We start from the raw sequence: 22,684 nt of genomic DNA, 5'->3' as shown, positions 1-22,684 counted from the left end.
ATGTCATCCTCATCCATCGATCTGTCTGATCGAGACTCATCTCTGTCAGGGTGAAGGCCTTGTGTAATCATGCCTAAGTGGAGAAAGCAGCATCTCACTGATAATCACAATAAATCAGCAGGCAACAACCTCCTGTCAAGCCTCTGACAGACATCCATTTACTCTTAAAGCCACCTCACATGACAGTTCAATTACTTTTCTTGATTTTGACAAACAGTCGACTGTGAGACAAAGTGTAGTTCAACAAAATATCTTTAATAGATATAAACATTTTTTTACACATCACAGCTCAATGGAAACAGAATCACATGCTGTCACACATGTTAAGAATGAAGGTGCAGGGGCGATCTGCTGTGCTAGGGGCCCGGGGACTCATACGTCTGAGTCCGGCTCATCATGGTCTTTGTCCTGTCTTATGTCTACCCAGTAAATCTTTTGTATTGATCCTTTCACTCTCCACTATATTAAAGCAGAAGTACATCAAAAAATAATCTTAAAAAATAAAAACGAAGGTGCAAATTTTGATGAATATCAAATTTTCCTTATATACAGTTGCACAGTATCCAAGTACAAAAGGAACAACTTATGAGGCTTAAATAAAGACTTTGTGTGGTCATCTACAGACCAAATTTAGGTCAGGCTTACGAGCAGATGACACACTACAGAGAACTCTGTAGCTGAAAGATCAGGATTTGCACAATATCTTAATATGTAATCATATATTTAACAGTACCGATTAAATCTATGGAGAGATTTAAGGATCAGATTGAGGCCTTTTAGCATGCTATGGATGGGGGACATGTTGTCAATACTAGGTGGTACTGTCAATCAATCCACTGCAGAAACTGTAAGGACTTTCAAAAAACATAACAATAATTAGTATTTTGAATAAAAAGTTAGCTTTCTCCATTTAAAAACTCAATCAAAGTATATATATATATATATATATATATATATATATGTATTTTCTTGTAATAGACCGACCATAATAAATTCATGCAGACCTTTTACTGCATATGGCTGATTCTTTTATTTTCTTGGCCATCTTCTTTGTCATAAATAATCTTTACATATTATATCAAGGGCAGATGTGAGAAAATAAATGTTAACATCGTATATTTACAATAATCTGAATCAGTGAACTGTCAATCTATATCTTTATGGCACCAATATTTTTACAATATATTTCGTTTTTATAAGCTTTTGACCAGTAGTCCTTTGTAGTTTTACTTGTTTTCAACATTTTAGAAATAAAAAAATGACACAGCTTTTATTACGCAATATAGATTTGACCTTACAGTGTTTACGGTTGTGTGCTATGCAGAGGGTCTGTCTGTGTCTGCCTAACGACACTGCTACCAAAGGAGCATCATGGGGGACCATACCTCCCATGACCTCATATAGCTTATTTTATTTTGGTTAGTAATAAAGAATAATCAGTGTTATCACTGAATTAAGAAAATTAAATGGCAATTAATAAAAAGAACACTTAAGTCTTAGAAAGTATAAACCTCAATCAGAGGAATGTGGGACTATTTTCAGTCAGTCTTGCATGGGGGAGTATATTTAAAATTGTGTTGGAGCATTTTAATTGGAATTCTGTGCCCTTGTAATTAGGTTAGCTGGGTAGGTAAATGGGGACAGTAACTGTAAATCCCTTTAGGTTAGTTTCGACATATTGCCGTCTCTGACATGCAGGGGTTCCAGCAATCCATTCGATAGCACACAAAGCATTAATTTGTGAAATTCTAAGGAAGGTACTGCATGCTATTTAAAACAGACGCACAGTAGCACCGCTGCTCCTTTTCTTCTATCATCCCGTTCTTCCCCCAAAAGTCTTTCACGGTGATTATACCACAGATCCACAAGGCTGAAGACGGTCCATGTTGGCACTGGTTTGTAAAAGCCCGAGAGAAACAGTTTATGTTGCGGGTTTGTATAAGTCAGTCTGTTGTGTTTGCAGCACTGAAAAAAAAAACGAGTTTCATTACAGCTTGAGTAGTGGTCAAACTCCTAATGTAGCAGTCTGTAAGCTGTGTACATCAGTTCATGTCGATGGTGTTAAAGACCCACTCTGTGAACTTCTTAAGCTTGGCTGAGGCGCTGTAGGACTCCTCCACAAGACGCTGGTTATCTTCCCTCAGGCTCTGGATCTGAACCTGCAGCGACACCTTGGCATCCTTCTCCTGGAACACACAAAGACATGTTTGAGTAATGTGATTTCAGGATTGAATTACAAAAACAGATACTGGTTCCCTTATAAGAGATTTCATTTCATCAACAATGCTTAAAGTGCAAAAACCGCAAGAAAATAACTTCATTTTTTAAAAGCTTCCCAATTCTATACATATTTATTACAAAACCATGTCTTGAGAGCACCATTATCATGAAAATGTAATAGTCCTCGATCTTGTTTTATAGTAGAGCCACTTATAGTTTAATATCTGATAATGTATGTTTAAGACCCATTTCAATGATTCTTGACATCAAAACAATCAACAAATTGAATATACAGTGGAAACCTCTTATAGTAGAAGCGTCTGTCCGAGTCAAATTGATTACTTTAAGCGTTCGATTAATGTAAGCAATTTCTTTAATCGTTATTTTTTATGCGGCTTTCCATCTAGTTAGCATTACTATATTTATAACATGAGTATTTAAATTCAGTATTAGTATTGCTAGCACTGATATTTATTGAGCATTTCAAACGCTTTTCATAAACTGTAAAATGTAGTCATACTGAGTCTGTGTGTTTGTTGTTGGAAGAGCTGTAAATCTGATTGAAAGATGACTCACCCTATCCAAGTCGTCCTGTAGTGTCTTTACCATTGTCTCCAGCTGGCTGACCTTCCCCATCAGGCACGCTGGAGTCTCTCTGTGGAAAAAGGACCATCAGGGCATTGTTTGTTTGTTTGTTGTTTTTAGCAATTTTCAAGTTTCGACATTTGGGTTTACTTTGATTTCTAACACAATAGTTGCTGATTCTACTATTGAGCAGGCAGAGGAAGGAATAATTAGTGACATCAGCTGCAGTAGTGTTTCACTGGAGTGAACTCTGACCATGCTAGTCACCAGTGACTTAAAGCAAACACTGGCCATGACCTGAGGCCCCTTACCCAGGCGAGGGCTGTCTCAGTGGGGCCGCCTGAGGCTCGGCCTGCTGGGGGCTGGTGGCTGCTGCGTTCTCAGCCATGGAGCTCTCCTCCTGGGCTGTTAGGTAGACCAGCCTCTGCTCTGAAGAAAAAAAGCAGTTCAAAGATATACTATTAGACTTGTAAAGAGAACAAATACGGACTAACAGTGCCCTCTTCTGGTGAGGATAAAGAAGGCAGTTGCATTGTTTTGCCACACCTTCTACTGACCAGTAATATAATTCTTGAACCTTTAATTTCAATTATTTAGAAGATACAAAAACATGACAGGTGCCTACCCTCAAAAGCTTTGGCGGCATCTACCAGGTGGGCCCAGTCCAGCGGGCTCTCTGCCCCGTTGTCAGGCAGGGGCATGAGGACCGCGTCCTGCAGCTGCTGCCTCTGCCTCTCCTGCTCCAGCTCAGAGAGCTCTGGGGCTGACAGGTCTCCTGGGAAGGAAGAACAGCAGATTAAAACAGTGGACGATTACGGTTACAATAACCAACCTTATCTGACGAGGAAGATGTTTTACTATTCACGTTATTAATGTAGTTCTAACTACAAAACAAAGGTCCTCAGGACAACAAGTCCTTGGCTGCAGCATCTGCTATGATCAGATATAAATACTGAACATTCACCCAGGGATTTGTGTGAGGCTCGCCGGCTTGGTCCTTGGCGAGTGGTGGGTGAGCGAGGTATTGTGGAGCAGCTGAACAGAAGGTCAGTAGGCGTGTCATGCTGTCCGCTGGAGGACGGCTCCCTCTGCCCGCTGTAAATACTCTCATCTGACAGGGTTCTCTGGAGGGAGCGCCGGGTGGGCAGCGGACCCGGAAACAAAGGCTACAGGGGGACGGAAACAAGACACAGGACTCCAGTAAAACAAAATGAAAATATTTGAATGCAAATGTATAAGCTTAGGGGACTGATTATTGTCCTCTTGAACACAAATGTGTGGATATCTTTCTTGTTTAAAATCTTAATTTAACACCTTTCTTAAACCCCTAACAACTAACCCCATGTCAATGATAGTTATACTATGTTGTCGGCATGAGTATAGACAATTAGAGCCCTTCTCAGTACCTTCTCTTCACTTGAGGTGGGTGGAGGGCTGTCAAGTGTAATGAGCTTCTTTAAGTCTTCCTCCAGGCTGGACTTGGCGGTGTGCCGCTGGGGCGACTGGGAGCCCCGGAGATTGGCCCTGAGCTGTGGCTGACCCCCCAGCAGACCATCGCTTTGGTGTCTTCTGGAGATAAAACCAAGAGTCAACTCAGAGAGATACCTCTTAAATCCTAATAACAGACATTATATAGACAATAAGAGGTGGTGGTGGCCAGGAACACAACAGAGCATGCCTGTGATTAAAAGTCAGCCGTTTTAGTTTCGAGACTGTATGGAAATCTTTGAAGAAGAGCTACTCTCTGGGATGTTAACATGCCCTTGACAAGACACTTAACCACTTAATTGCTTCACCATGCATGAGGTTGTGTGTTGAACAGCTGTACAGTTTAGAAACAGCAGTCACCATCATCAGGCAAAGGATGCAATAGCCCTTGGGACAAACAATGACACATGTGCCGCTTTGTACAAATGAAAAAAGGTGCACTTATGTTTAGTCACCCTTCCCTGGGAACCATAAGTGTGTTAAAAAAATAAGTTTCAAACCCAACTACACCACACGGTGGCAGTGTTGGTCAAGTTAACAAAAAAGTATTATTAGGTGTGCTGTCAGTGAGACAAAAAAGAACATATTCATTCCCTTTTCCTGCTGCTCTAACATCACCAGCACGACTCACAACTACCCTGAATGATCATTTTCCTATCTTACTTGCGCGTGTTGCCAAAGTCCACAGAGTTGACGGTACCCCCGGGTTTCCTCCAGCCAATCAGGTACTTGGAGGTCGCTCCCTGGCGAGGGTAGAAGCTCTTGGTCCCGGGGGATGTGGGTGAGGTGGCCGCAGCACCTGCCTCGTCCTGCCCCTGGTCCATCGGACTCCCTGAGTGGCCAGAACTGAGTGTGCTGGAGAACAAAGCAAGGAGGTGAGACGTGTTATAGGTAGAAAAGACATCAAAGACCTTTATTTAATTTTCAAGCATACAAGCACAAATAGCAGATTGATTAGCTGTAGTAGTCATGTCAGGGTTTCTTTTGTTTCATTGTGGACCTGGTTCAATTGGAATGATTGATGTAGCACATGGTCACGTTCCTTCTAGTTCAAACAGTCAAACATATTTTAGCAGAACACTATTAGCATATATAAACAGATCATAAAAAGATTCTCTTGAGAAAAATAACCTGATCCATGTCTTACTTTCTTTGCAGATAGGATCAACTTAGGACTTTTATTCTAAAAATATAAAAAATAGGACACAGTGTCCTTGCTCTTTCTCTCCAGCAACTTCAAATAATATATCTCTGTACTTTGACATAAAGGCTTGGATTTTCAAACAGCATGTTTTCGTCTGTGTGCTGGCGCTCATGTGCGTGCACATACTATTAAACAAAGTTGCCAATGTACAGGTCTGCTGGAGCGGAGTTATTTATGGCTGAGTGAAGAGGAGACGGAGGAAAGCTTCCGTTGATTCAAAAAGAAGTGGGATTTAGACGAGGGGGATCGGTGCTGAGCTCACAGTCTGCATTTCTAGCAACTTCAAGCACTTCCTTTCTATCGTAGACATCGAGAGACATACCCGTGCAAAACCACACACACACCCACCCATTTATTTGTTCTCTCCCTTTGTAAATGCCAAACCGCAGAGCTCCCAGGATATATCTGGACTACAATGAATCACTATCTGTTTAATGAAACATTGATGCAAGAGCACACATTCCTCAGCTCCCTACAGCTGACTCAAACATTTCAGCAGCACACCTGGAGTGAGATGCGGCATCATTCAGGCTGTAGGAGCCACCATCAGGAGCTGGTGGAAAAGCCGATGGACTCTTCGCCAGGATCTCACTGCCTCCGATGGCGACAAGAGAGTCTGGTGTCGGAGGTGAAGAATTGGTGGCCCCCTGGCTGTCCGCTGGCTCATCCTGCCATAGGCTTTTGTCTTTGGCCCCGAAGGCCCCTGTGGAGGAGGCTGTGCTGCTTTGTGTGGCAGTGAAGGAGGTGGCATCGATGCCGCTGTCGGTGGAGGTGCCCTGCAGATATCCGTTGAGCTCCAGATCGCTCCGCACTCCTGAACGTGAGCCGACTTCATACCACTTCTCGTCGCTGTGTGCCGAGCTGGAGGCGTTGCTGGAGAGCGTGTTGCTGCTCGACTGGCTGGATGAATACGGAGCATCCGGCTTTTAAGAGAAGAAGAATCAAATCAGCAATCTTTATTATATGTATTTAACATTTTCACCCATAAGTATATTGCAAGCATAATTCAACTATTTTACCCTAATAAAAGTGCTTCTAAATACTTTTGATGCTATACTGACTGATATTAGGAGAGGTGACTGTCAGAAATAATGTAATCATCAGAAATGCATGTGTACAGCTGTCCACTTTCATATAATTACAAACTTGGTTTATAAGTAAACTGCATTCTAAAACTAAAACAGGCACCAACTTGTAAAGTTAACAATTCTTGCATAATGTTGGCCTGTGCTCAACGCAGGTTGCTTTACAAATGTTGAAGCTCTCACTCAAAAGCACATGAACAGCAGCCCTCTGATCCCACAGGGCCATCAAATGGTAGAGAGGAGATTACACACAGTATGGTGCGTCCAGCTCACCTTAGTGCTTTTGTTAGGAGACATGTGGCCCTGCTCTGACAACTGGAGTCGAGGATTCACCGCCTTGGAAGCCACGGTATCTGCGGGAAGCAAAGACAAATGAGGACACGTGCATAGACATGTGCTGGCAAAGTGTTAGTCATGTTTCATTTGGTGCTATTGTTAACATTGAATGTGTCTCTTACCTGCACTAGTTTTGTCCCCCTCCCCAGGTCGGGACCATCCCACACCAGAACTAGAGCCCGCTTTCATCCCATTGACCCCTTCACCTGCCATCCGCCGCGCCGATGACCCAGGGGACGGGCAGTTGTTGTTATTAAACCTGGAGGGGAGATGAGGAAGGTCACCTATGTTGCCATGTAGTGCAGAAGGCCAATTTAGCATATGTGACTCATGGTGAGGGGGCAGAGGTACTTACCCATCAGGCATTGACTTCTGCCTCCACTGGTTGGAGCTCGTGGTATCCGAGTAGGGGGGGCCAGGAGGGGAGTTTATGTTGTGCATTGTGCGGCCCATCACGATGGAGCAGGCGAGAGCGTAGTTGTCGTTCCCTGGGGAATATCTGTGACCAAGCATAAGTATGTTGTTAAAAACTAAATGCATTGTTTTATCCTTTTATTCAATTTATTTTCCCCCATGCTCCCATTATCAGTATTATTATTATTATCGAATACTCATTCGTCACTATTAAGCTTGTCGATGTTGTTATCATTATCATATTGTTGTCATTCATACTAATGTTGTTGTTGATGCTATTCTGGGCTTAATTACTCATTTATTATTAAGTCTGGGCTTACTCCTTTAAGGTTTTTAAGGTCCTACTACTATTTACATTCCCTCCCCCAGGACACATGACTATTATATTGTTACTCTTATCATTTTTATTATAATTGTCATTTCTTACTCTTTATTTTGGTCTAATCTCTCAAACACACACAAACCGTTTTTTTTTTTTGCTTTTGTCTTTTTTTGTACCTTACCGTCTTCTTTGTATCTGTGACACTGTACTTGTATGCACTTGTCTTGTAACTCCTATATTACTAAATACATTTTTTTTTTAAATGCAGCTACAGAGTCTTATGTTCAGGGTGTCTGCATTTTTGTAACATCGTCTTTATTTTTTTCGTTACCTTTTTGGGTGGACGGGTCGCCCGTCACTGGACACACTTCGGGGAATAACTGCAGAGTTAATGGCACTGAAGTCTGAAGGCGGGGCTTTGATCAGTGATCCTGCGCCTGCAGCGCGTGTTTGAGGGCTGGATGAGGTGCGTGGCCACTTGGTGTTGTTGTTGTTGGTGGTGGGGCGAAAGGGGAACTTTAACTCATAGGGCATACCCTCCTTGTGGTTCTTGTAATCCACGAGTGGCATGTGGTAGATTTCTGAGCAGCCTCTGTTGGCACATGAAGGGTACACAGTCAGAATGGGACAGCCTCAAAGCACAAAAACTGCATAAACTTCTAGAAATCATCTAAATCCACTCTACCTGCGCGGGGTGGAGTCCTCATGCGGGGGGATGATGACCACCTTCACAGTGACGGAGGTCCTGAGCAGGTCGATCATCTGCTCGTGAGACAGCGAGGCCACCGACACCTTGCAAATCTCCACCAATCGGCTGCCCTGCCTGAGCCCGGCCTGCCAGGCGTAGCCGTAGGGCTCCACCTCAGCTACGATGCCCTCAAAGTTAACATGGAAGCCCAGCTGGCCCAGGGCGTTGCGCCGCAAGGTCATCTCTGTGGTCTGACTGCCCTTGGTCAACAGCTACAGAACAGAGTGAAGGAGGGAGTAGAAGACATGAATAATGTATAAAACGATTTCTTAAAAAAAAATCTAAAAAAACTAACTAACTGATGTATCTTCTTCAAAGCAACCACATCTTTTAAAGTGCATATGACACTAGCTTTGATCCCACTCCCGCATATATTTGAGACATACTATGAATACAAATCATGACTTGAAATCATTTGGTACACTTCCATGATAATGACTGACTACCATTAGAGCATTTCTATGATTCTAACTGTGAGAAGTTAACTGATCGTAAATATTATTTAGTAAACAGAAGATTGATTAGTAGCACAGAAGTTCCAGTTAGCTGCAGTGCTGAAGCATTAGTCATAATGCCAACCAAGGCCACAACCTGCTTTTCAGAGAAGAGCGCGTGCCAGTACTGGTAACAGATACATTTAATTGCAATGTCAGCTAAATAATCCACATGTCCCATAAAAAAAAAACTGCCTTACCTGCCCTGACCTTTGCACTCATTAAGGTTGCAGGATTTAGAAAAGCATATATATTTTACTGGTTCAGTCATTGTTATCTGTAATGGATAAGCCTTGCAGTAGAAGTGCAACATATGATTTAAAGAATCCTATATTGTTGATGTAGAGTGGAAGCATCGATAAGCACCATGATCTTACTGGCACTTCTGTGTCACCATTTCTGTGCAAGCACACCGCCCTCCAAATCATTCAGAGGTCTTTAACATAAGAAATGTGGCACTTTATATTTAAAAACAAAATGTCTATTTCTATAGGTTTCATACAAATAATAAAATAGTGTTAATTTAGCCCGGAAATGAAATTGCTATATCCAGGGTTCTTACACCTTTTCCAAAGTCAAATTCAAGCACTTTTCAAGCATTTTCAAGGTGCATTTTCCAGCTTTTCAAGCATCTTACAGCTGTTGTAAATTACATATTTATATACACATACTCAAATGATTATTTCCCTACCTCACATTAAATCAGATGTTCTTTATGCTATAAACAACCAAATGTGTGTTTCGTGATAGCCTTCTACACGAGGATGAAAAATTAAAGAAAAGAAAACTACGTTTAATATTTCAAAATGAGTGACCCATCTGTATGTCCCATATAACCTGTCTGAGCCAATATAAAACAATCAGCCAAATCACTTTTCAATACATTATTGATTACTATTTTTGAGGTACTTTTAGGTTGGCAGTCAAGTCAAGTCAGAGGTACATGGTGTACTTCTACTCCACTAGAGTTCAGAGGTACATGGTGTACTTCTACTCCACTACAGTTCAGAGGTACATGGTGTACTTCTACTCCACTACAGTTCAGAGGTACATGGTGTACTTCTACTCCACTACAGTTCAGAGGTACATGGTGTACTTCTACTCCACTACAGTTCAGAGGTACATGGTGTACTTCTACTCCACTACAGTTCAGAGGTACATGGTGTACTTCTACTCCACTAAATGTATTTAATCCCTTTAGTTACTTTACAGATCAGGATGAATGATGTGAAATATAATCAAGTGTTAAATCAGACTTTAGTTCCACCTGGAGTAAATCCACAAGCCACCCTGCAGTATACAAAGCCATTCAAACTAGCTGCACCTTTACCAGCTTTGAGAACACTTCCATGATCAATCATTATAAAACATATCATATATATTATTACGAATACTTTTCTACTTTCACTTGAGGAATATTTTGAATGCAGGACTTTTACTGTGACAGAGTATTCCTACACTCTGGTACTTCTACTTTAGCTAAGTACAAGATCTGAGTACTTATAATTTCACTACAAGATCTGAGTACTTCTACTTTTACTCAAGTACAAGATCTGAGTACTTATAATTTCACTACAAGATCTGAGTACTTATACTTTTACTCAAGTACAATACCTGAGTACTTCTCCACCTCTGGTAGCGTATTAGTCTGAATTGTAGCCACAAAATCACGCAGAGCTGCATAGAAATAGACTCACAATGGTAACGAGTGGAAAATAATATTTACAAATGTGTACAATGATTTGTAGGTAATGCTACTCAAGACACCTGACTTATACATCTTCAAAGGAAGACTGTGTTCATTCTACAATTACATGGGATTAAAGCAACATGTAGTTTTACTTGTATAATACTTCAATTTTATATAAAGACAGTTTGTTTTCATCCGTTTTCAAATAAACAAAGTCTTGGCTTTCAGAATATTAAACTTGTTTCGGCAAATTCAGATGATAAATACAACTTTGAAGCTTCGGCATAATTACAAGCAGAGAACTGAGTAACTTAACGTCACAGCAGGTATAACTACAGCTGGTGTTTCTTGTGAGTGTTTCCCCGGTACACAAACGCAAAAATACACAAACACACTCGCGAGCTTCCCCCAGACCAGTAATACAAACGAAAATGTGTCTTCGGGTCAATGTGACTGATTTCGATAGAGCAAGTCACATTTGGTTTAGGCACGAAACATACTACCAGTAGAAATACATTGCTTTCAAAATCGCTCCGTGTCGAATCAATAGATTATATTTCGTGACTATAACACGAAATGCCGTGAGTGCTTCATCATCTGAACACCACAGGATGGCGACTGTAACGCACATAACATAGGTACGCTCATCTGAAATGATTGTCCCCTGCAATTATTATTATTATCCCTCATGGAGTTCGCTATTCAGCTAGCTAACGTTAGCTTTAACAAACGTAACATGCAACGTTAGCCTAAACTAAAATGCTCTTCTACGGCGTACCTTTCATGGCTCGTCAGCGCAGACTCTCACATCGTTATTTTTTCAAACTTTGCAGGAGGCTACTCGTGGGCTTGACCCTCGTCTTAGCCATGGCTTGTATTTGTCTTCTGCTAGCCAACGCTCGTTGAAACTGCAACCTCCTGGCACACAGTCATCTATCACTCTCATCAGAATGCCCAGGTCACACATAACACAAACACTTGCAGGTCGCGCTCATAGCGCGGGAAGGCCGCAGCAGAGCAGTTTTATGTAGAAGCGAAGCAATTATTTTTCTTTTAATCTAAAAAGCGAACTATTCAGTCAGACAGCAATTTATTGTAAAAGTAAAGCATTTACATTTTCAAGCACTTTATCTCAATTTCAAACACCATTCCCAAAATTCAAGCACTTTCACAACCTTGAAAACACCACGTCAAATTTCAAGCATTTTCAAGGATTTCAAGCACCCGTACGAACCCTGTATATCATATTTTTGTTTTTTGTGGGTTGAAATAAAGGTAACCTAAGTTAAGTGGGCATAGCATATTGTCTCATATTGTTCACAGGCCATAGATTTTAAAATAAATTGTATTGTGGCAGCCTTTGTGATACAAGCAAATATATATAATAGTATTGTTGCCCAAAGAATAGATATAACTTTGTGTTGTGATGGAACTTGTGATTTACATCCCTACTCGGCAGATTACTACATTAAATGTTTAATGTGACGATAAATATAGTTTCATATATTTATGAAGACTGCATGTGTTCATTAAAGCTGTGTTGCTCAGTGTAAGCTCCGCTGGCTAACAGCAGATGCTGAGTGCTAATGAAGTGTAGCATCATAAACAGGTAGTTCACCACTGACCTCCAGTCTCTTGACGACTTCTCCAAAGTCTTCTGTGTTGTTATTGATGGAGCGCAGTGAAACACTCTCACCGCGCTCATAGAAGATCTTCATGGAGGCGGGGCTCCCCGTTGACCAACCAATCACATCACGCGTGGCGCAGTTAAACACAACTGCCTTGGCATCCTGATCCAACAGGATTATGAAGTCATTTGAAATGGCCAACAGGCATTCGCGTTCAGCACCAGCTACCTGGTCCTCAGCGTGGACCTGCCAGGTGACGGCACCCAGGCTCCGCAGCTCCGCCCCGCTGTAGGGACGCACTTTCTCTCGTCGTTTGTGCGCCAGAGAGATGAAGGGGAACTTCCCTGTTGGTTCTACTGGAGTAGTAGTCACATGACGCTCTGCCAAGTCTCGAAGATACTCCTGCCGTGTCCGTGTTGCCATGGCACCAAACTTATCTGACTTGTGGGCTGCGTTCTCAGCGTTGATGACTTTGCCCAACAGGAAGTCCCTAAAAACAGTGGACTTTGGGAAGGTCACGCCCTTGGGAATTGGTGGGCCAAAGGAGGGAACGTCCTGGGAACGAGTGACAGCCACACTGCAGAAAGTAGAAAATAAAGGGGAAGGGTTTGAGGACACTGCTTCAGTATAAACAAACAATCATCATACTTAGTAAACCCTTTTTTTGTACTTTAAAACTATGTTTTATTTCAATCTTAAATGACTTAATATACAAAACTATAGCGAAAACTGTGCCAAAAAGAGTATTTCCTTTGTTAATGTGAAGAAAAATGCATCAAAATGCTAAATGAAATAAATAAAATATAAATAACATAATCAACAACAATAATTTATACATAGAATTGAGCAGGACACAAGAAAACAAACAAACACAAACGTATCTATCTATCTATAAAGGTCAAACAACAGGGAAATAAGTGACATTACAGGATTTAATAGCACATTGTCTTGTAAACCAGCAGAGTGGAGGTATCTTTTCATAGTCCCCCTTCAGGTATTGTTGTCTTTGACTTGTTTCACTTGTGAGTATAAAAGGAGGGCGTAAAAATTCCTAGGGGTAAGGCTCTCCTCGTGTTACCCTCTACTGCTCCTATTCCATCTGCACACAATGGTGTTTGATGACTATACATTTGTGAACAGGTGTAGGTATTGTTGTCTCATACCTGTTGTTCATAAGAAATATTGGCTCAGTGTATTAGAAAATCTAGCAAAAAGTACTTTGAAACATAAGGGGATTAATGTACCATTTTGGACAACATGCTTGGGTTATCAAATGTTTATACCCACTCTGGCTGCATACATAGAGCATATAAATGTACACATACATGCAGTCAGTAGCATATACACTAAAACCTATTAGTGCGTGAAAAACTGAGACATGGTCTTGGATAAGCTGATGTGACAGTCCTGACAAGTCTGCATCCAGTCCATTCAACAGATAACACAGTTATAGCCTTTAGCAGGAATGTAGTAAACTACGTACGCCTCACTACACCCAGCGTATAAATAGTATACATCCAATAACATTTGACAAGCGGGCTCCCAGTACTGTCACCCTGCCACTCTCTGCTACATCATGGTATGAAGAAGCGGTGCTGCGGCTGGAGCTAGCACAAACAGCCTACGTTTTCCTAAACAAAGGTCTAGTTATGCAATCCGCTTTGCTGGCCCTGTGTGACTTTGAAGCAGCGGTTAAAAGCAGCAGATTAGCACCCCGCTGGCCCCGAGCCACTTACTCCTCTAATGCTCTGGTCTGGTTCAATATGACCTGAGCATTATCCCAAATCACTCCAGCAGGCAACAGGCTATTAATAACCAGATGACTCAACAAATCATAACATTCTTTTTACTTCTTTATCCTCTGTTAATAAAGACATATTGACATGGTCACAAGATATTAGGACACAGTCTTATGCAACCCAGTCTCATGGCATTTTGTGTTCACCAACACGATTTTTAATCTATTGATTCGTGTTCACCAACACGATTTCCCCCTTTTTTTAAAAGCAATGTATTTCTACTGGTAATGTGTTTCGTGCCTGCAGCACGTATTTTTCTCCAGTCGGGTCGTGGAAGACCGGAAGCTGTGTGGTTCATAAAAACATGTTCTTACTCAATATCAAGCCACAATTATTGCTTTTATTTTAAAATTGGATAATTTCGGACTTTTGTTTCCGTCTGTGAGGAAAATAAATGGGGCTCAGAGCCTCAGAACTGAAATCTGTATTTTTTAAATCTTTTTTTCCTTCTAATTTGTTATTCTTTTCAAAATAACACACGTTATTTACTCACCAATAACACACAAAAATCCTTGCTTTTATTTATTGGTTTAATTCCATAATCTCGGTTTTTTTTGGCGTCCGTCAGGAACTGAATTTCAAAATAAAAATAACCGGAAACAGACCTAGGCATTTCGAGCGATTACCCAAGATCCTCAGCTATGGTTTAAGCTCGCTGATTGGATGTTTTAGCCGCAATGCATGCTGGGATTTGGTGTTTATATGATATGAAATCTGGAAAACATTTTAAAAGAATAAAATAATACTTCATTCCGAGTGTTCTTGCTTTTCTCTTTGAAAGTCATCACATAACGGCATTGTAATACACGGTTCGGCTGCATTACATATTACAGATCTGCCGTAATTCTTTATTTATAGAGCCCTGATGAGAAGACCTTTGGAAAAACTGGAAGAAATGCCGCCGAAACTGAATACTTGACGTGGTTCATAAATATATCAACAATTAAACAACATCTTCAATTTCTCTTCACACAATACGTCTCCTTGCAGTATCAACACTAATTCGGCTGACTTTTACATTTGATCTAATTCATAGATAGGTTATATTTACACCATAACGGTGCACAGCTGATAGAAAAGGACTTGTAGTTTTTAAAGATATTACTGATTTTCTTTGAATATAAGAATGTAAATACTGAGTCTGAAATAGTATAGCAATATGCTGTAAAATTATGTGAAAGCATGAATAAAACTACACATCTTCAGATGTTGTACATACATAAGTGTCCTACACTAATAATACAAAGTTATTATGGCTGTGTGTACCTTGTGTGCACCGCCTAGTGGTTAAAGCACGTTATTGAATTATTGTTTTTATGTGTTATATTTTATTAAAAAAATATTAAGAGTACATACTTTCATAGGGGGAAAGTAGAAGGTCTGTGATAGAAATATAGAATATAAAAAATCAAGAAGATACTATAAGTGATCTCTACAATAAAACAGTTTAGTGCAGGATGTACAAAGATATTAATAGGAGGATGTGCAAAACAGAAAAACGAATTAACCTTTATTTAAACATTAAATAATACTTTAGATTAAGGTCTTCTTTTAAATAAGAAAAAAACTTTGGGGGTATCTATCTAGAGATAAATATTAAGCCTGACAAAGTACTTAACGTCTAATATATTGCTTTCCTGCAATGTTAACTATGTTGAAGCACTTATTTTAACTGATATTATACATATGAATTATACTCTTATGTATGTAGATAGAATAAGAAATGTGCAGAATATGACAGTTTAATGGTGGAGGTACACACATATTGATAGATGTCTTGTAATGCACTGTTGAGGAACCTGTGACCCAAGATTTTCATTCATTGCATACCCTGTAGTTGTGTATATGTCAATAAACCTTAGAACATCTTGAAATCTTGAAAGGGATGTGCAAAATAGCCATAATATACAGTCTTTAATTAACTATTAGTAGAGAATAACGAGTAATGAATATACTTTATTACTCGTTTCCATTCATGTCAATTGCAGATAAATGTTTAGTCTTCTCAAGCACCAACTATCAAATATCTCGCGTGATTGTTGGCACTTGACAATCACCTTACCTGAATTTTACTTAGGTCAGGTGTAACTAAAGTCTGATTTAAGGGTTGTTTATATTTCACATTATTAATCAGAATCTGCAAAGTAACTCAAATAAGTGTAGTGGAGTAAAAATACCAGGTTAACCTCTGAATTGTAGTGAAGTAGAATTACAAAGTAACAATGAGCTGTCATGTGGGTATATATTAATGCTGCGCATTATGGACACATGCGATTTTCACCCATTTATTAATTATATGTTTTACATTTGATAACACCAATGTGTTTAATACTGGCAACTTCTAATTGTGGGAAAAACGAAAACGTTCAGTAGAGACGTCCCATAGAACATTTTGCGAAACACCATAGCCAGCATGTGTAGTTCTGGGGGGGCGTTCGATTCCAGTTTTGGATAATCTGGCATGGTTTCGTTCCATTTCAAACAGCTGTTTGACGCTCGTAGCTTGAAGATGAATCACGGGGACTGGAGTCCTAAACGATAGCTGGGGATTATGGGTAGTGTTGTGTCTTCGGCCATCCTAAACTCCGAGAGGCCTACGTCTGTTTCCGGTTATTTTTATTTTGAAATTCAGTTCCTGACGGACGCCAAAAAAGCCTGAGATTATGGAATTAAACCAATAAATAAAAGCAAGGATAATTGTGTGTTATTGGTGAGTAAATAACAGTGTGTTATTTTGAAAAGAATAACGAAGTAGAAGGAAAAAAAGATTGAAAAAATACAGATTTCAGTTCTGAGGCTCTAAGCCCCATTTATTTTCCTCACAGACGGCAACAAAAGTCAGAAATTATACGATTTAAAATAAAAGCAATAATTGTGGCTTGATATTGAGTAAGAACATGTTTTTATGAACCACACAGCTTCCGGTCTTCCACGACCCGACCAGAGAAAAAGACGTGCTGCAGGCACGAAACATACTACCAATAGAAATACATTGCTTTTAAAATCGTGCTGTGCAACACGGAAAAAAGGGGGAAATCGTGTTGGTGAACACGAATCAATAGATCAAAAATCGTGTTGGTGAACACGAAATGCCATGAGACTGGGTTGTCTTATGACATGTTGACAAAAATGTCTTAGCGGGAAATCAGGTTTCCAGCTGGTATGTGTGTTAAAGGATTTGTGTTTAAGTTAGCGAATGTGTGACTAGCTAACTATCTGAATTCCATAAAGGTTGCTTTTTAATAAGTGGCATAATCTAAATCAATGCATCAACTAATCTGTATGATTTGAACAACACATCACAAAACTGCAAGCATCTACACCAACATTATAACTTACCTCCTGGTGTCACCAGAAAGCAACCATGTTCTCCAGTATCAGAATGACTGCACAATATCCTTAATCTTTGTTGCAAGTGACATACACAATTCCAGAGGTCAATGATAACTAGATTCTGTTCCGTAGCTGCAATCCAACCCTCAACATATAGCACTTGGTGCAGTGTAGCAAATCTTTGTAGCCGTGTTCTCTTATCCCGATGAAGATTGTTTTCCGAACTGTCAGGGAAAGGCATCCGTGAAAAGGCTTGTGACAAACAGTCAGGAGTGAAGTTTTAACCTATAGTGCCTCTACCCACAGAACGGAAGAGGTAAATGGGAATGTGTGAGTTTCTCTGGTAGGACGTTTTTCCTCAAGGATTCTGTATCCCGCGCCTCTCCATTTCATTATGAAGCCAAACCAGGAGAACCAGCCATTATCTTTTCCCAAAGTTTAAACGAGATGTCGCCTTAAGTTAAAAGTAAGCTTAATAATAAAGGTGTCCAATGGAGTAGCTGGTCAAGAAAAAAAGGACCTGAACAAGCAGGAGAAAAGAGAGGTCCAAATAAATTAGCCTAAATTTGACGCGGGTGTGAGCTGAGAGACAGAAGGCTGACTTGTCCGCTCCTGAGATGGAGTCTATGAGCTCTAAAGGACTCTGCTCTCAACAACCCTCCCAGCTCACATGCATGTCCGGGTGAAGAGAGCACTTCATGTGCATGGCGCTAACTCCTTCAGACCATTCCGGCTCACGCTGCCCAAAGGCAAAGTGGCAAGAAGGGAGGGAGGGGGAGAGGAGTACAGAAGAAGGGGGGGTCTTGTATTGTATGAGTGTGTGAAGAGTGAGCCTTTCAGTGAATTTGTGTGCATGGGAAGAAGTGCGTGCATGTGTGTGTAACTGTGCAAGTGAGCATGGGAAAGAGGTAAGAAGGAGATACGGGAGTAAGAGACAGCAACTATGTGCGTGTAATATCTGTGTATGCAGAGAACAGAAAGTGTCTGTGTGGTGAGGTAAGGGTGCATGAGTGTGATTGCAACAGAGATCCAGTCTGATCATCACGAGGCTAAGAGTCAGCCAGCCGAGCAGAAGAGGAGGAGGAGGAGGACACCCATCAGTTGGACAGCTACTGCAGGGCCAATCTATTCCATTTGATCATAATCAAACTAATTTATACTTACGCAGACATACAGAAGCTAGAACATGCACAATATGGAGAGACAGGACAGCCACGCAACAGGCTTTTATGTTTGACCCATGCCTTCTAGTCAACGCTTTTGTCTTAATGCTACTGTAGCTACCTGCATAAAAACAACACCGCTGGTAGCACTGACCGTTGTGGAGCTTTCCCATAAAAAGGGGCCAGTGCCGCACTGAGATGGGAAGACACAACCAGATTTGTATTCAACATTGCTATTGGCTTTGGTCAGTTTGGCCTAGTTCAAATTCTAATGAGTATCCTTAGTCTCTAGATATAGTCATATATATTCCTAGCTGGTGGGCTAACCTTAAGGAGGACATATTACACTAATGTTCAGGTTCATATTTTGTGCCTCTAAGGCGACATGTTTACATGCTTTTCACAAAGCACTTTATTGTTCTCAAACTGCCTGTGCTGAAGCACCTGTTTTCACCCTGGTCTGAAACCAGAGCCCAGTCTGCTCTGATTGGCCGGCTCTGTTGTGATTGGCCTATCGCTTTGAGATGTCCCATCCCTTAGCCTATCACCTACAATGTGTTGGAGCACTAGCCAATATAAGCACATAAAGTAACACTATGTTGCAGAAGTAAACAAACCATGGCATTTCAGGGGGGGGGGGGGGGGAGAAACTCCCTCTGGCGAGAAATGTTGGATTTTAGCCTTTGCAGACCATTTGCATGCACACAAACCTATATAACACACTACTAGGGAAGGGAAAACCCAAAAAAGCCTAAAAAGGTCTCTTTAGCCCTACCACCTGTCCTCTGAACCCCATCCCTTCAAACCTCCTTCAGACTATCGCTCCTGATATTCTACCGTTTCTCACCCATTTCATCAACACTTCTCTAACTTCTGGTCACTTTCCAAACAGTCTCAAGGAGGCAAGAGTAAACCCTCTCCTAAAGAAACCCACTCTCAACCCGTCAGATGTTATAAACTACAGGCCTGTCTCTCTCCTCCCGTTCCTGTCTAAATCACTTGAACGCGCTGTCTTTAAACAACTCTCCTGTTATCTCCATCAGAACAACCTTCTGGATCCGCACCAGTCTGGTTTCAAGGCAGGTCACTCCACAGAAACTGCTCTCATTGCTGTCACTGAGGAACTGCACACTGCCAAAACTGCATCCCTCTCCTCTGTCATCATCCTGTTGGACCTGTCTGCTGCATTCGACACGGTGAATCATCAGATCCTCCTTCGCACTCTCCAAAAACTTGGAGTTTCAGGCTCTGCACTTTCCCTCCTCACCTCATACCTCAAAGACCGTACCTACAGGGTGACTTGGAGAGGGTCTGAGTCCGACCCTTGTCAATTAACTACAGGGGTCCCTCAGGGCTCTGTTCTTGGTCCCCTCCTCTTCTCCCTGTACACAAACTCGCTCGGATCAGTCATTAGCCCGCATGGTTTTTCATACCACTGCTACGCTGATGATACCCAATTAATTCTGTCCTTCCTCGCTCAGAGACCCAGGTCGTCGCACGCATCTCTGCTTGTCTAGCTGACATCTCTCAGTGGATGTCTGCTCATCACCTCAAGCTCAACCTTGACAAGACTGAGCTGCTCTTCCTTCCGGGAAAAGATTGTCCCACTCTTGACCTAACAATCAACATCGGCACCTCAGTTGTTTCCCCGACTCAGACTGCAAGGAATCTGGGTGTGACCCTAGATAACAACCTGTCCTTCACTGCAAACATCGCTGCTACAACCCGTTGCTGCAGATACACGCTTTACAACATCAGGAAGATACGTCCCCAGCTGACACAGAAAGCGACGCAGGTTCTGGTCCAGGCTCTCGTCATCTCATGCCTAGACTACTGCAACTCCCTCCTGGCTGGTCTACCTGCATGTGCCATCCGACCTCTGCAGCTCACCCAGAATGCAGCGGCTCGTCTGGTCTTCAACCTTCCTAAATTTTCCCACACCACTCCGCTCCTCCGCTCCCTTCACTGGCTTCCGGTAACTGCTAGAATCCACTTCAAGACACTGGTACTTGCTTACCATGCTGCGAATGGATCTGGCCCTTCGTACATCCAGGACATGGTTAAACCGTACACCCCAGCGCGTGCACTACGCTCTGCATCAGCCAAACGACTCGCTGCACCCTCGCTGCGAGGGGGACCCAAGTTCCCATCAGCAAAAACACGTGGGTTTGCTATCCTGGCTCCAAGATGGTGGAATGAGCTCCCCATTGACATCAGGACAGCAGATAGCTTGCACATCTTCCGGCGCAAACTGAAAACTCATCTCTTTCGACTCCACTTCGAGCGATAGATTTATTAACAAAGCACTTATATACTAATAAAGGACTGGCTTATCTAAAGCCAGTTGAGTAGCACTTGAAATGTTTGGCTCTATGAAACCTGATGTACTTATATGATTCTGTTTTCTTCAAGGTTGTGTCTTCCTGGTCGAATGTACTTATTGTAAGTCGCTTTGGATAAAAGCGTCAGCTAAATGCAATGTAATGTAATTATTTGAGATAGTGAGATGAAACGTTTTCATAGCTTTGGTATGTTGTCCGATTTACTAAAAACCTGAATTGATACAGGAAGAGGTTTTGTTCAACCCAAATGCCCCATACACCAGCCCTGCCTTTGTCTTCCTTCCTTCCTTCCTTTCTTTGACAAACTACATAGCATATAGACATTTGCAAAAGAAAAAAAGGCTTGAGCATGTTTTCCTTGTGGTTCCCACACATTTACTGTCCACAGTTTTCCTATTACCCAGTAGAGGAATTCCTGCTGGGCTAATAAATGGACCCACCTGTAGCATGTGTTGTCGGAGCAGGGATCGTGCACCCGTACGATGATGAAGACATGTTGAAAGTGAGAGCGAATGGCCTTCGGGGTGAAGGGGTGAGCGCCGGGCTCCTGGAACACGATGGTCACTATGTCGTTTCCTATGTGGCGCTTCCTCAGCAACTATTGAAAGCATCATAGTCTTAATTAGGGACTTGAATCTGAAAGCATACCAACCATTCTGTGCATTCCATTTAATGACAATAAACAATTAAATGTTCTTTTTAACAATAAAATAAGAAATCTGATACCAGTCTTAAGTAATAACAGGTGCTCCTCTGAATATATACATATACACCCTCCCTCTGGGTATACCATAAATAATGGTATACCAGAGGAATGGGCTCTCAATCTTTACCTGTTGTTTGTTGTTGGGGGTGTGAGGCAGCAGCGTTGTCACATGGAACATGATCTCATAGTCTTTGTAAGTCGTGTACAGGGAGTGAGTACCCGTGGAATCCGCTGCAGGGAAACATAGCAATACAGTGTTGAGCTCCATTTAACAACTAATGCCATCCATCTGTCTTGCATGTGTATCCCTGTGTGTTTCTCTCTCTGTGGTTTCTGGTGCCAGACAGGATGCAATTTCACTCTAGCCCAAACAACTAGACAATGGTGAAGTGCATATCGGTGTCAGCCGAGATAAGATGACTGTCAAACCTGAAGCTGACTCTACTGTTTAACACAAGTGTAAGTTGCCTTTCTTTTGTGATATTACACTATCCAGAACAAAGGACACTGTCTAAATGTCAAAATAATAACATGTTAATGGCCGGTGGGTAGAATTTAGAGGGGGATCTATTATCAGAATTGGAGAATAATATTCATAACTATGTTTTTATTAGTACTTAAATCACATGTAATGAAGACAGTTTTGTTAGCTTTGAATGAGGTCTACACATACATGTTTCGACAGAAATGTAGAACCGAAAAAACAAACTCTGGTTTTAAATAGAGCCTTTCACTTTTTTACATCAATACAATTGCTTGTAAAACTGCGGCGACATCAGCCAACCAAAATGTTTTTGCTCATAAGTGGTGTTATGGTACGGATGGGCTATGAGTTCAGCAGAAGGATACTCAGTTAGTTTCAATCTGCAACCACAACACTAGATGCCACCAAATCCTACACACTGTTGCTTTCATTCATTTATCTGGCCAACAAGACCATAAACTGGCAATCATAAACTTCTTAATCTGTTCACCAGACTATGCTGATTGTTAGCCAGGTTATCTGAAGACTGATGCAGTTATCATCATGAACTCATTAGTACGACTGAGGGACTATTGTTGAAGATACACCAGAGAGAAAATTATAGTTAAAAAGAGAGAGGAAAAGAAAAGTAATATAGGCAAAA

At 41.4% G+C, this 22,684-nt stretch overlaps 1 protein-coding gene across 4 annotated transcripts in view; it reads right to left on the bottom strand.

Annotated features, from left to right (window-relative positions):
- Positions 1-234: 234 nt before the first annotated feature.
- LOC117550123 (signal-induced proliferation-associated 1-like protein 1) overlaps positions 235-22,684 on the bottom strand; it is a 44,110-nt gene continuing 21,660 nt past the window's right edge. For 2 of the 4 annotated variants that reach the window (XM_034222447.1, XM_034222449.1), the window contains exons 6-21: positions 21,685-21,788; positions 21,292-21,449; positions 12,212-12,791; positions 8,340-8,614; positions 7,986-8,246; positions 7,274-7,417; positions 7,041-7,177; positions 6,856-6,935; positions 6,002-6,420; positions 4,957-5,148; positions 4,212-4,374; positions 3,770-3,971; positions 3,431-3,580; positions 3,117-3,234; positions 2,797-2,875; positions 235-2,186 (exon numbers count right to left, since the gene is read on the bottom strand). In XM_034222447.1, coding sequence (XP_034078338.1) covers positions 2,043-2,186; positions 2,797-2,875; positions 3,117-3,234; positions 3,431-3,580; positions 3,770-3,971; positions 4,212-4,374; positions 4,957-5,148; positions 6,002-6,420; positions 6,856-6,935; positions 7,041-7,177; positions 7,274-7,417; positions 7,986-8,246; positions 8,340-8,614; positions 12,212-12,791; positions 21,292-21,449; positions 21,685-21,788 — 3,206 coding nt within the window. In that variant the 3' untranslated portion in view covers positions 235-2,042. The remainder of the gene's footprint in view (positions 2,187-2,796; positions 2,876-3,116; positions 3,235-3,430; positions 3,581-3,769; positions 3,972-4,211; positions 4,375-4,956; positions 5,149-6,001; positions 6,421-6,855; positions 6,936-7,040; positions 7,178-7,273; positions 7,418-7,985; positions 8,247-8,339; positions 8,615-12,211; positions 12,792-21,291; positions 21,450-21,684; positions 21,789-22,684) is intronic. The other 2 variants (XM_034222451.1, XM_034222450.1) reach the window with 2 other exon arrangements.

The sequence above is a fragment of the Gymnodraco acuticeps genome, unplaced genomic scaffold (genome assembly GCF_902827175.1).
Source record: "Gymnodraco acuticeps unplaced genomic scaffold, fGymAcu1.1, whole genome shotgun sequence".
NCBI classification, from domain to species: Eukaryota; Metazoa; Chordata; class Actinopteri; order Perciformes; family Bathydraconidae; genus Gymnodraco; species Gymnodraco acuticeps.
This window is presented reverse-complemented; position numbering and strand designations above follow the sequence as displayed.